The sequence below is a fragment of the Mytilus galloprovincialis genome, chromosome 4 (genome assembly GCF_965363235.1).
Source record: "Mytilus galloprovincialis chromosome 4, xbMytGall1.hap1.1, whole genome shotgun sequence".
Taxonomy (NCBI): domain Eukaryota; kingdom Metazoa; phylum Mollusca; class Bivalvia; order Mytilida; family Mytilidae; genus Mytilus; species Mytilus galloprovincialis.
This window is the reverse complement of record NC_134841.1, coordinates 9,894,440-9,909,226: the sequence shown is the minus strand read 5'-3', so window position 1 is coordinate 9,909,226 and position 14,787 is coordinate 9,894,440. Positions and strand designations below refer to the sequence as shown.

The 14,787-nt window shown below is 32.7% G+C and overlaps 1 protein-coding gene across 1 annotated transcript in view; it reads right to left on the bottom strand.

The window, feature by feature from the left end:
• Positions 1-9,353, bottom strand: part of LOC143071316 (zwei Ig domain protein zig-8-like) — a 38,656-nt gene extending 29,303 nt beyond the window's left edge. The window contains exon 1 of the mRNA XM_076245556.1: positions 8,398-9,353. Within this exon, the coding sequence (XP_076101671.1) occupies positions 8,398-8,479 (82 nt within the window). The 5' untranslated portion in view covers positions 8,480-9,353. The remainder of the gene's footprint in view (positions 1-8,397) is intronic.
• Positions 9,354-14,787: the final 5,434 nt, after the last annotated feature.

Sequence of the window (14,787 nt, the reverse complement as noted above, 5' to 3'; positions counted from 1 at the left end):
TGAAAGGCGAAATCGCGAAAACGCCAAATTGACTTCACCGGCCACCATAGACAACTATAGTTCTCCTCTGCACTTATGTAGAAAGGAACTAAACGGAATAAAATGAATTGAAACTTAAAATAACCAAATGTAGCTGCATTCGCTCCTTTCCGTTTACTTCTTTGGAGTGATTTGTAAACAACATATGGTTAAGTAATGAAGAAAAGAACCAATTGGATGATGCTGACGAATTAGGGTTTAACGTCCAGTGACAAATATCATGTTCATATGTGAACGAGAACACGTTATATGTACCCTATGTTGTATTAGTAAGACACTTTCAGTCGGAATTGAGAACGTGCTACTTCGAACAGACACAACAATTAAGGCTGATTGAAAACCTTCAATAAAAAATTCATGCATATTCCAGAGGCCAATCCATATCACGCTATATTGAAGTGACACACCCTTCAATAAAATGCAAAGAAAGTCAAAATAAAAATGCTCTTTCTAGGATACTGTGGCACCGTATTTTCATTTTTGTTTACTCAGGAACATCTCATTCTAAAATTTTTAAGGGGAAAATATATAGGTAGCAAAATTATTGTCGTGGCTAAATAACTCTTAACTGACACAATTTCAATTGTCCAACCCATTAACAGACTTCATTCCCATAATTTTCACTAAAACGTGGTATTATTAACGTTATTTTACAATTATGAAATATTTACTAATGTCAATTTATTTTTTAGAACCACAGTACTATTTTTTGTCCTTTAAATGATATCTAAATTTGTTTGTTTCGCCTTTTATTAAAAAAATTGCTATGCGTATAAGCATAAATACTACATACTTTCGCAGCGCCTTTTAGTTTTACTGAAAACTGCGCAGACTAAGAAATGTTTTTACAAGTGCAAAATGTTCTATGATAGATATCATTTTGTCAGACACACTTTTCTTTTTTTGATTTGGTTCTTATAACATGCCAAAAATCTGTATATTTATTAGAGTTTAACATTAAATTAAGCGTTTTACTCTTAACAGACGTATAACCAACCCGATTAACAGACCAATCGCCCATATAGCCGCATACTCAATATAGATTAACCGGCCAATCTCTCTGTTAGCCGAGTGTCGGCCGTGAAGACGGTCTGATTTGATTGCCAAATGAGACAACTATCAACAAGACACCAAATGAAACAGATATTTACAACTTTAAGTCATCGTAAGACCTTCAACAATGAGCAATACCCATACCGCATAGTCAGCTATAACTGACCCCGAAATGAGAAATATAAAACAAATCAAACGAGCCAACTAACGTCCTGAAGTACATCATTTGCATCAACGGGATACGTTAATTTGGGGTTATGTATGTCGTTTACGTAGCTGGTAACCCAAGTATTTTCTTTTTAAATTAGACTTAAAATGTTAACCTTCTGTCAAATTAACTTTTTTTTAACATTAACATATTCTTTATTGCATTAGTATCTTGTTGTTAACAACTTTCCTATATAGTACAAATATTATTAACTTTCATGATATTTTTATATAAAGAAACTTCATAAAACTCTCATGATATTTTTATATAAAGAAACTTCATAAAACTCTTTTGTTTCCATGCATTTGTTTTAATCATTCGTTAGAATTTGGTTAAGTGAATTATGGGAGGGCATGATGATTGTAGTTAAATGTTCGGTTTTGGACACACTCTTTATCATTTGACAATAGGACAGTTCTTGGTCATTCATGAGTCTTGTGGTATAATATATAACCTTATAAATATATAGTATTTCCAAAGTTTTAACGGTCGATTTCTTTATAATAATCCTCGTCCAAATATCTGTATTGTAAAAAGGAAGTTGCACTAATCTAACCGTAAATAAATAAAGTGAAACAATCGGATTTTGCAAAAGCACATGTGTTCAATGTTGTAACCTTTACATGTGTTTATCAATCCTGATATTAAAGAGGAGCGAGTTCATTTAAAAACACATTAAGACACCAATGGTAAAAACTTTACTACCTGATATCACTAAATAAAGCGATAAAAATTGTGTTCAGGATTATCCGGATTACCAAACCAAACGACGACGCGTTCTATGGTACGACATGTCTGTGGAATTAGGTTCGTATTATTTAAATCATGATACGTAATCTCTTCCAGGCAAAAGACAATTTTCAGAAGTAGAATCTCATATGGAAGAATCCCTTTGATTTCTAGATTATAGAACAATTGGGTTATTTATGTTAACCATTGCAGATATGAGAAGATGTGGTATGAGTGCCAATGAGACAACTCTCCATCCAAGTCACAATGTGTGTCCATATATGTGTCATGTAACTGTTTATAACTACATCTAGTAGCGTTATTTTTTTAAGATAAATGATGCCTCGTGTATGAAAGGTGCCAGAATTACTGCATGCGATAAGAATTCGCTCTTTGCAACTAGTATTTGAGGAGTTCGTGGTTAACCAGCTGCAAAATCAAATTTATGTCTGTATCATACATGCCTTTCTGGGACGAATTCAGGATTTTGGAAAGGGGCATAATTCAATAAAACGATTTTTTAAACAAATTGTGGACGGTTTATTGCTAAAAAATGAAATAAATTGTCCAAACAGAAAAGATAATGTTTTTTGGCTACCGACAAAGTGTTATGTCCTTTATGGATTCGCCACTTTCTTTTCAATTTTGTCTTCATAACCCGCCTTTCATTTAGAATGATCCACTTTACATATCGTATCAATTGGATTAAAAGTTATCCTGTTCTCCTCCTCGAATGTATGAATAATGGTCTGCATTTCCGTTTTAATCCGATTTCAAATTTATACTGTTTAAGCTAGTTTGTGTCTGGTGCATCTCAGTATTTTTAATTCAACGACGTAAGAGTTCTTTTGTTGTTTAAGCAACTTTAATGGTATTTAAGAGAAGACTAAGAAGGATTGTTATGTTTGTTATGTTTGTTTTTTTTGTTTTTTTGTTTTTTTTCTTTATTGTGTTTGTTTCGTTAAAATCATGTAATTTAGGGCGATAAGGAACATTGTCTAAACCAGAACACGTTAAGTCGTACTAAAAATGTCTAGCCAATGCTTAGACACCATTATAGTGGAATTGCAATAGTTTAAATATAAATGCCTGTACTTAGTGATAACTTATTCATTACAAATAAATTCGTGGTTATTATAAAACTGTAGCTTATTCCAGTATCATCGTCGAATGCAGATGCCGTAGTTTCCCCCACCACTGACGGAAAACACTTTCAAAAGTGGTAAAATAAGGCATCTTGAAATCGGATTCCCGATATTTTAAACGCCTATTATAGAACCAATAGAGTCTTAGTTTAGTTTAATAAACGTCTATTAAGGAATCTTTATGTAGATAATAATGAGGGTAGAAAGCAAGGAATCTTTATGTAGATAGTAATGAGAGTAGAAAGCAAGTTTTAAACGATACTATGAATATATCGTGTTACAAAGACGTACACTGATGAAATCAGTGAAATACAAAACCACCAACCAGCATATGCATAAATCAGACTAGAGACAAACATTGACGATCCACAAAAACGTTGAGCAGTAAATCAAACGAAAAGCGATAAGGCGGAAGTTTTTTTAAAGTCAAGATCTTTAAATTGTTTTTTTAGTGATATTGCTCAACTAATAATGATTACTTGCACACAATCATTTATTATTATTACATCTTGTATTTTTAAGTGTGATGTCATGCTAGATTCCGTTAAATATCAAGACCTTTGGCTTTCCCGTTTGAATGGTTTTACACAAGTAATTTTGGGTACCCTTTATAGCTTGTTGTTCGGTGTGAGCCCAGTGGCGGATCCAAGGGGGGGGGGGGGGTGTTCCGGGGGTGCGCACCCCCCCTTTATTTTTGCCGATCAATGCATTTGTATCGGGACATATGTTTTGCACCCCCCCTTTGCCCTGGGTTAGCACCCCCCCCCTTTCGAAAATTCCTGCATCCGCCCCTGGAGCCAATGCTCCGTGTTGAAGGCCGTACATTGACCTATAATGGTTTACTTTTATAAATTGTTACTTGGATGGAGAGTTGTCTGATTGGCACTCACACCACATCTTCCTACATGTATATCTATAATATGTAAACGGTAGTGCCCCAGAACAATACAGTGGTTTATGTGTTATTGATACAACTAATACAAGATTTATTTTTTCGTTAAAGAAATCAATGTAAATTATTTATTGCATGCAGTTCGGTAAACTTTTCTAGTTAATACTATACATTTTGTATTTATTACCATAGTAATTTTGGCTGCATTAGAAACCATTGCAACAAAGTACTACAATAAGTGTACAAGAATAAAAAAAAAACTTATCGATTGTATCAAGATCCACATTAATCTACGTATCTCCCAAGATTTCAGAGAAATATTTTTGTATACAGATATATCATATAACTATATATAGTTGTCCATATAACCCAGAAGGTTGAGTTGGATATATTAATATGGTCTTTCCTCGACTTCTCTCTTCCTGTCGAAAACTCATTTTTAAAGTGGGGCGTCCGTTTGGGTTTTAGGTGTATAAGTACATGTATGCGGCAAAGTCCGACCACAATGAGAGCGGGCATGCTGTAAGGCAAAGATGCATCCCGCTGTCCATCATAATCCCCTTTTCCAGTCGCAGTTCATTTCCCGCCCTTCATGCAGTTGAGCCTATCTAGCATAATCTACCGGTTGTAATTATTATAGTTAATTTGAAATATTTGTCAATGGACTATAAGCGAACAACACAAAAACAATGAATTATCAGCATGTCCCTATATTTCTTATCAGTGATTGTCTTGCATTTTACAAAATACTTGCTCTTAACTTATTTGGTTGTTTCTTTGCTAATAAGGTGTTGTCTTCAACAGATTGGTACTATCCTAAACAAACCCAAAATTAGATAAAGAACTACGAAGCAGTCACACGAACTGTAAGGAAAGTAAATATTTTCATATCTATAGATAACATTCATATTCAAAGGTTACAATAGTCTTTTTCTGTTTTATTCAATAACGTCAATTGTCAGTAATATAAATGTTATACAAAGACATGAACCATATATACTTGTCTTTAATAGTTTGTAAGATGGGACCATGATTATTTTTCTTCCCTTTTATTCATTCAGATTTGTATCTTTAAGGGCTCTGATTTATGGCGAGACAGGAGCTATTTTTTGTTATGTAATGTACCATTAAATATTGATTATTGTGCTAATTTCCCTTGCAATTATGTCTCAAGACCAAAATCTTTTGAACAGTAAATGGATTTCACCTTTAACTAAACATGCCAAGTATGATGATTTAAAGAACAAACATTATGAACAGTCATGGATTGATTGGCTGCTGTGTGAATAACTTTCAGTGGCAAATTGTACATGCATGCATATTTAGGACGAGAAAACATTAACAACCACTGCAATAGGAGACTACGAATTATCAGCCAAAATGGACTCACCACCAACTTTGGTTTCACTACTTGCAATATGAAGACCAATAGTGAAAATATTTTTTTACCTTGGCAACCATGTTGTGACTCCATTAAGAATGGTTTGTAAGAATTTTAATATTAGAAAAAAATCACAGTTGTACAACAGGTTTGTATTCGCAAATATATTCAATCTACATTTATCAGCAATTAATAATTGAAATAGATAACCTCATGATATCTTTATACAATGATTTATGGCTGCTGACAAACATCAAGCGCCAAATATTACACAATTCTTCACGACGATTTTGAGTAATTATAAAAATATATCTATATTTTATTCTAAACAGGCACATTGCTACATTCTGAAGCTATTATTTTTAGTAGCAACCTCAAAGGTAACAGTTCATATAAGGACTCCGAGTTGACCCTTCCTTGTTCTGTTTTTTGGTTAAATCTATCCTTGGATCTAATCCATGACTATCGTCCCTCTTGTAATCGAGTTTTGCAATGCAACCATGAGACCACCTTAGTGGTTAATGAAATTTAAAAGATGACAATACATCTGAAGCGTATTTGTTGTAGCAATTACAGTATATCGTTTAAAGTATAAACTTAAGATAAATAATTTAACGACTCTGTTATAAAACTGAATAAATAAAATACTAGTGGCAAAACATTGACGATAATAGAATCTAGTTCTACACGAAGATAATGGTATACATTGATAGTAAATGTCCTTGAAATCCGTTAAACTAAAGTCTAATTCTTGTTCTATGAAAATATCAGAAAACTGTGCAAAGTGATTCGGTAATTGTTAATTGGCTAAAACTTATGCCATCATATTTCAAATCCAAAATATATTCATTGTATTATATTTGCATTAAAGTATTATTATCATATACTTGTATAAAATATTACTAAAATTTTACAGTTCAATAACATTTGAAAATATCAAAAGGCTATAAAAGGATTACTAGGTTTATTAACCAGATTCCTAAGAATTTCCATAGCGGGCTGATAAAGGTACCTTTATTGACTGCTTCCGGAATGTTATCACATGCCTTTCCGGTAATTTCCGTGACGTTTATCACATGCAACTTCGTGTATTTCCGGAAAATTGTTTGAAAACGGCAAAGGATAAGACTTTCCACAAAATGGTTGAAGAGCAAAAATGAACTAGAATTGCCATTGCAAGCAATAGCGGATGTCACCCTTCCCCCTATTGCCACTAAGCGGCAGCCATTTCAAACTTGTTTAACAGTAAATGCACAAATATGCATGGCTATACATCTTTTTGTAAATTTTCAGTATATTCAGAGCATTTTAAAGTATTTCACATTTATACCTTTTCCATGGCAACGGCAGCCATTTTGAAAATTTCAAAGTCAAAAGTCTCATCTTAACTTGTCAGTTCTCAATAATATCAAATTTCATTAAGTTAAAACCATTTTGAGAATTTTTGACATTTTTGCAGTTTCCATGGCAACCGTGGCCATTTTGGAAGTTCCAACTTCAAAAGTCATATCTAGACTTGACAGTTAACAATCATATCAAGTTTCATCAATTTTGAAGCATTCTGAAATTTTTGCTCCTGTATCCATGGTAACATAGAAGTTCCAATGATTATCAAAATCATTCAAAACCTGTATATAGTGGACAACTATATTGCATAAAAATTTGATGATTTTAAGTTCAAGTATACCAAAGTTATTCACCAAACCCGGAAGTTTTTGGAGCATTTTGACCTTTTTGCATTGTTTCCATAGAAACGGCAGACATTTTGGAAATTCCAACGCCAAATTCCACATCTACCAAAGTTGCTCATCGTTATGCTAAAGTTTCAAAAAAATTGGAGCATTTCCATATTTTTTAAATTTTTGGTGTAGTTTCCATGGCAACATAGCAGTTCCAAAATGTGCCAAAATCATCCAAAACCAGTATATAGTGGGCACCTACATTGTATTAAAATCTAAAGATTTTAAGCTTAAGCATTCTCAAATAATTCAAGGAACTCCAAAATTATATTTTTTCACCATTTTTCCGTTTCCATGGTGATGGCAGCCATTTTTTAGTTCCAAAGTTGCACAGACTCTGGGGAGTCAGGGTTCCTTGTTATAGTGCACCATCATTCGGATTGGTACTTTTGGCTCTGAGAAAGCGGGCGGACAAAATTAGGTGGAAGTATAATAATAATAATACAGAAAAAGAAACAGAGGAAAAGCAATATGTCACCCGACATTGTCGATCGGGTGACATAATTAAGTTAAACATGTTTTGAAAGACATAGATAAGGTGACAATATTATTGAAAACATGATAATTGTTGTGACAAGATAAATAAAATGCTTGTAATATCAATAAAAACAATAAGTTAAAGTTAAGATTTGTTTTTGGTTGTCTGTAAATGTTATCTGAAAGTGCATAAAGGCAAACAAAATTAAATTTTAATAGTTCTTGTCTGTATTTCTTCTGCTGAAGTATATGATAAAAAGATAATTACATGTCATTTTTCATATCAGACCCTTTATCGGCCCTCGTTCATGATATTAGCCCTCGAGCCTGCGGCTCTTGGGCTGATATCATAACCTTGGGCCGATAAAGGGTCTGATATGAAAAATGCCATGTAATAATCTATACTTATGTTTATTGAATGATCTTATAATGAAGGTGTGCACATACAAGAAATTTAAAAGGCTTGTCGGAGATCAAAGTTTAAATTTTTGTTGTAGATTAAATTTTGTCATAGACGATATCAAGTTTTACATTACTACTTTTAATTAATACATGATGTACACAGTTGCAGCTCAATTGATTACAACATATAAAATAACAAATATTAAAGATAACTTTTCGTTGTATCTGATTATTGAAGTTCTTACATTATAATTGTTTCAGTTGATGAATGTTAAAAACATGAATTAATTCCTGAAAAAGCTGTATAGATAACAAATTCTTGAAATACATACCTTCAGTTGAAATCAGGAAAATTATAAGAAGTTGAACTGTCCATAAAAAAGATCTCTGAACTAACAAATAGTATAAATCCATAGTTTCAATATTGACAAATCAAGCAATCTTGTTTCTTTTTAAGTAAAAGTCCATCGTAAAAACTTCACAAGAAAAGCAAATAATGTACCCAACTTGTTTAAAAAGTGTAATGTATTCTAATAGTACCAGTTCTCTATAGTATTGGTAAGATTGATAACTGTCCACTTAGTTCGATAAATCAAGTATAATTCAAGCAGACATTTATTCTACCGGGTATTTTAACGAATATTTATTGTTTTAAAAGTTCCAAGTCAAGTTGATCCAGACAACACGATAGTCGTAAACACATATATTTTTTACCATATAAAATTTCAAACATTGACTTTTACAAGTAACTTGTGTTGTGAACGATGGCTTTGGTCATTGCTTCTGTCAGCTAACGGTACTTCGTTAATCGATACTCATTTTTCACAGATACAAGAAAATTCCTCCGAGGCTAGTTTTGTTAACACATCTCTAATACTGATTTCCCATTAATCCCCATACTATACTCAATTGTTCTTCTAATCACCAACTTGTAAAAAAATCAATTAATTTGTATCAACATTAATAATGCTTCCAATTACTAACCATCCTTATAAAGTGCACAGATCTGTTTGGTTTAGACTTTCAACTTTTGTTGTATTATAATTTGTTGTAACTTACACTATGTTGATGCTAATCTTTGCACTATCTAATCCACATTGAACAGTTGGTCTGTATTTCAAGTAGCTGCGCTTCGATATTAATGAAAAACTATTAATTGATTTTGTTTTCAAAAAGCAATTTACCAATCATGTATTCCGTGTGAAAAAAAACCGAACTTGTATTTGTCGACTTAATTAGTGTGACTGAACACCGTAAGTGTTTTGTTTGAATAACGTTTAAATCATTAAAATGCTTAAATCATGTAAATACAACACAGTACTACAGGTAGAATTTAATTAGAATCTTAATCGACAGGAAAACCAGTTTCTTTTACCTTCAATAGACTCGTTTATAGATAATCCATCCATATAAACTACGGATTGTATTCAGATTGCGATGAAATTTAATATGAACCATAATTAGACAGCTTGATTTTTAAAAGTATTTTATTACATTGTCAACACATACAGAAATAAACGAACTTTGGGGAACTTTTACTGTTGACTTTTGTTTATGTCATGACTTCGAGTTCTCAAATGGCAGACAATTGATTTATTCATTTCATTTTCTTCATATCATATTTTTTTCGCTAACGAAACACCCCAATGATTTTGTCATTAATCAAGTAATACAAAGTATGTTTATAACAGGTGACTTTCCAATATACAAACTCCGTATATTGTACATTCAAATACAATATGATTGAAGTTAATCTGCATGATATTATATATAGGTTACACAACATCACGTTGACGGTGATTGATGAGATATGTAGACATATGATGTCACGTGAAAGATGATACCACTTGCAAACTGATACCACCAAATCAACTCAACACGGAGGTCTATAAACCAGAGATTTATAAAACCTTTTGTAAAGTTTCTAAATACTGGATGCAATTTATGTTTTGTTATTTAAGTTATTTATAACTTATAGCCACAGAAAATTGTAAAACTTGGATCCGTCCTGTATTCATCGGTTTTGGAACCTCGCCAAGTACATGTAGTACATAAACCGACAACGCCATGCAAAAAAAAAAAAAAAAAAAAAAAAAGAGACCAATAGGCAATATGCAAACAACATAGAAAACTAAAGAATGAACAACATGAACATTTCCAAAAAATGAGTGTAATCGCTGACTTCCAGTAATCATGTGTTCAATAACCCGAATGTGTAAATAACAACAATATTCACGAGGATAAAGCTTATTGTTATATAACTTGAACACGTAAAAATGTTCGATTTGGACAACTATTAGCATTCAACAGTAGTAAATAGCTATCCAGCTAGACTGGACATTCATGTATACTGCATTGTCAAATGAACGTTCTTCACATGGGTTGAACTGTTGCCAAATAGAAGTCCAGTTGATCATACCTTTATAACTAGTTTTAGTCGAGATTTATAGAATCAACGATCGTATACCTTATTTTGTAACAAAACATATCTCGTCAACAAAAGCCAGAAACATATTTGATCTTCCTTGATATAGTAATGTGCACGAAATTACATGTACAATTTAGTATCAAAAGAGGCATTTTGTAAATAAAACCATTAATATTGGCAGGTGGTGTTGATTTAATTTCAAAATGACCATAAAGACTATTTGTTCTGGATTACTGCATCAAAAGCACATTCTAACTAATTATGTTGGTTGGTGTTTTTAACAACAAGAACATTTACTGGAGCAAACTGCCGACTCAAACGTTGAACAATTAGAATCAAGAAGGACAAACATTGAGACCTGCCCATTATGTCCAGGAATGCAAAAGATGTCTTGGGTTCGTCAACAAACTATTGAGTTGTTTGGTTTATCTAAAACAAATACGTTTTACGTACAATTACTAAATCTGATGTATTTCAAGAATTGTGCCAATAAACTCCAATAGATATAGGAAAATGTGGTGTGAGTTCCAATGAGACAACTCTCCATCCAACTAACAATTTATAAAAGTAAACCATTATACAGTTTTTGGATGGTGTAAACTTCCCACTAACACCATACACCATTACACCATACACCATACACCATTACACCATACACCTTGTACCATTACACCATACACGTTACACCTTTGCACCATACACCTTACATATTACACCATACACCATTCCCCATTCTATCTACATCATCCGAAATTACCCATAATGCAATTAAATTTCAAATATTAAGATTATTTTTATTATTTATGTTTACAATCCGAAAAATTAAAATAAAAAGAACTTCGTTTTCAACCAATCAAATGTTGTACACCGTTCATTCACACCATTCCCGATCGCACGTTACACAATCACACCATTCCTCGTACACCATTACACCATTCCCCTTACACCATACACCATAGCACCATACACCTTACACCATTGCACCATATGCCATACACCATTACACCATACACGTTTTTTTGAGAAGTTTACACCATCCAAGGGCTGTAGGTCAATGTACGGCCTTCAACACGGAGCCTTGGCTCACACCGAACAACAAACTATAAAGGGCCTCAAAATTACTAGACGTGTAAAACCATTCAAACGGGAAAACCAATGTATGCACCCGGATTCCATATTGAATTTCACATATTACACACGATACAATACTATTAAAACGAGTATTATTTGATGTATCATATGATTATTATTTATATAAATGTCTAGTTGAAGCAAGATAATGAAAACAAGAAATCGGATGGCAAGTTATACATGTTATGATATCATCGAGTTGTTATTTTTGAAAGATTCTAGAGATCGAAATGCCATGTCAAAATGGCAATCTAATAAAAATTGTACATTTCAATTCAATCTGTTATTGACGGTAAATGTGTATACGTGTATTGATAGAAGTGGATTTTCTGCAGTGCTTACAAATAAATGTCCAGGGGCGTAGCTACCCGGAAGCACGACAGCACGTGCATCCTTGTCGTCAAGAGAGAGAGAGAGAGAGAGAGAGAGAGAGAGAGAGAGAGAGAGAGAGAGAGAGAGAGAGAGAGAGAGAGAGAGAGACATGAATTGGTTAATCTGAATCGGACAGAGTGATGTATCTATTAATTTCTATTATGAACATGATATTTGTGAAACGTTCGGAGACTGTTTGTGTCTTTTCCATGCCGAGAGTTGCCGGTAGACAGCGACATCGTGTAAATGTACCACCTGAAACGCCCAGTCAGTACTGGACAAGTGCAATGTTTCTACCATTCTTGATCTCCTGAAACACGAACTTACACGCAGATTGGTTTCTAACGAAGAGCGGTTTTCTGCCCAGTATTTGAAATCAACAAAGCCAAATAGAATTAATTAGGAAGCAATCAACATATCATTTGAGACGTATATAAATGACCTTATTGTTAACAATGTAGTTTCGCGAGGAAGTTGAGCGATGGATTTTAAGGTGAGATATAGCAGCGGACTCAAAGCCATCCTCTCTTTCGGAAACTCTGCCAATGACAAGCAGTCCGCTGTCTGTGACTTATATCCAAACATTTACATTTGTCTGCTGATTCTAGTAAAAATGCCGGTGACAACAGCAACAGTAGAGAGAAGTTTTAGCGTAATGAGAAGAGTGAAAACTTATGTCCGCTCTACAATACATATCTATACAGAAAGACTTTCTAGTCTGTCCATCTTTCATGCATACAAACATTGGGAAATTGATTTTGAAAAAGTTATTGATGCATTTACTGTTTGTAAGAATCAGGCAATTTTGAAAAAAATCAAAACATGGCTGAAAAAACCCCACTTACCCAGCCATCCTATTTTGAAGTAACACTCATCCTGAGTTAGAAATGGTAAGTCTTTAGTGTCTGCGTGTCTGGTAACTTGAGAAATCTTTAGATAAACTTTGGTTAGAATGATAGCAAATTACAGAGTTAGCTCCCCTTAATTGTTAATTTCTAGTGCATTGTAACCAAATTTTATCTCCAATTACCAGAACAGGACAAGGAAACGAATGGTATACTTTTGCATCATTATACATTTTGAACATAAATTAATGTCAACTTGAGTGGGTTTTTGTTTGTCATGTTTTCACCACTGCCTGATTCTTAGGTAGACTAGCACTTAAGAAGAAACGTCTTTGGAATACCTTTTTTTCTAACCAGATTTAATATATCTTAATTCAAGTTTGAAATTCAAAACTATGAATCATATTTCGATATGTTAAGGCTAACTCCACATGATATAATATTGTGTTTATGATTATGTTTTTTTTTTTTTATACATCTTTGCTTACATCCACTTCATTTGAAATTTGCAAAATTTCTTACATGTACTTCTATTTACACTTTGGTGGATAGTTGTCTAATCGGCAATCATACCACATCTCCTTAATTTTATATCTACTTTGCTCAAAACAAATACTTATATATGGACAAAATCTCCGTGGTTTTTAAAAGCTCCAACGTCGTACAAAAAACAGAAAAAAAACATGTTTAAAAGTCTTCATTCGACTCGAAGTTAAACAAATAATTGACAAAAAAAAACAAAAAACCACAACAAAAATGTACAAATTTTGATACGGTCGTAACTGTTTTAAAACGCTATATATGCTGAGCTACGCCCCTGATGTCTATCGTTATCTTAAGGAACGTGCAATTATTCGTTGATTTGTTGAATCAAATGTTCCATGACCTATCACAAGTGTTATGAAATGAAGAACAAAGAAACCATTGATGCTTTTATAGTTTTGTATTTTTATGGAATGGTAGTGAATGTGACACACGATAAACTTTCAATTGAATAAAATATAAGAAATAAATAACAAATCAAATATCTGTATATAAATCTTGTATGCCAATTGCAATTTCTTTCAAAATGTGCGAAGTTAATCACGGTTGCAAACGTGTCGTGAAGATAGTATTTCATATTTCAAAAATATTCGTTGTGTAAAAACACAAATCCGATAGAGAATGTGAAAGGTTTGGATTAAATACACAATCTTAAATTGCTCGTCGAGGTGGTGCCAACTTAATTTATTTTAAGTAAATCTCATAATACCATAGATCAGGTATTTGTCATTTAGTAGTATAGGTGTCATATACAAATTTAAATAAGTAATTACCTTATCAGAGATAAATATAATGCCTTCAACAATAGACTAGTGTCTATTTCAACGCAATTCAACCATAAAAGAACATATGTTTTTATTAATACGAACGAAATACACGCACCAAACATAATGCTGCAGCTCCCTTAAACTTTACAATATAATAATCTCAATATACATCTGTACTAATAATTATACTTTCAAAACTGCTTTATTTTTTATAATAAATTCTTTATTTTGACCTCACCGGTGAGACATTAATTGTCAATGTGCGCATCTGGTGCAGTAACATTAGTGCCATTAATGTTTTTAAATATATATGTATTACAGACTAGAATTCAGCTTTAGATTTGACACTCACTATTAGGGACTAGCTTGGATTGACATATCCTGCACATTGATGGCAATACGCCAAACAAAAACAAGTAAAACAAATAAAACAAAACAGTAAAAACAAAAAAAGTATCGAGTATGTTGAACTTTTGAACGTTAGAATTGTTGAAATTCTACTGCAAGTTCAGAATATAAAAGTATTTTTTTTTTAAGTGCAGTGCAATATGAATTACATATTTATTTCTAAATTATAAAACCAAGACTTTATAAACAGCTTAACATTAATGTTATCTCTCTCGAAGTAAAATTAGT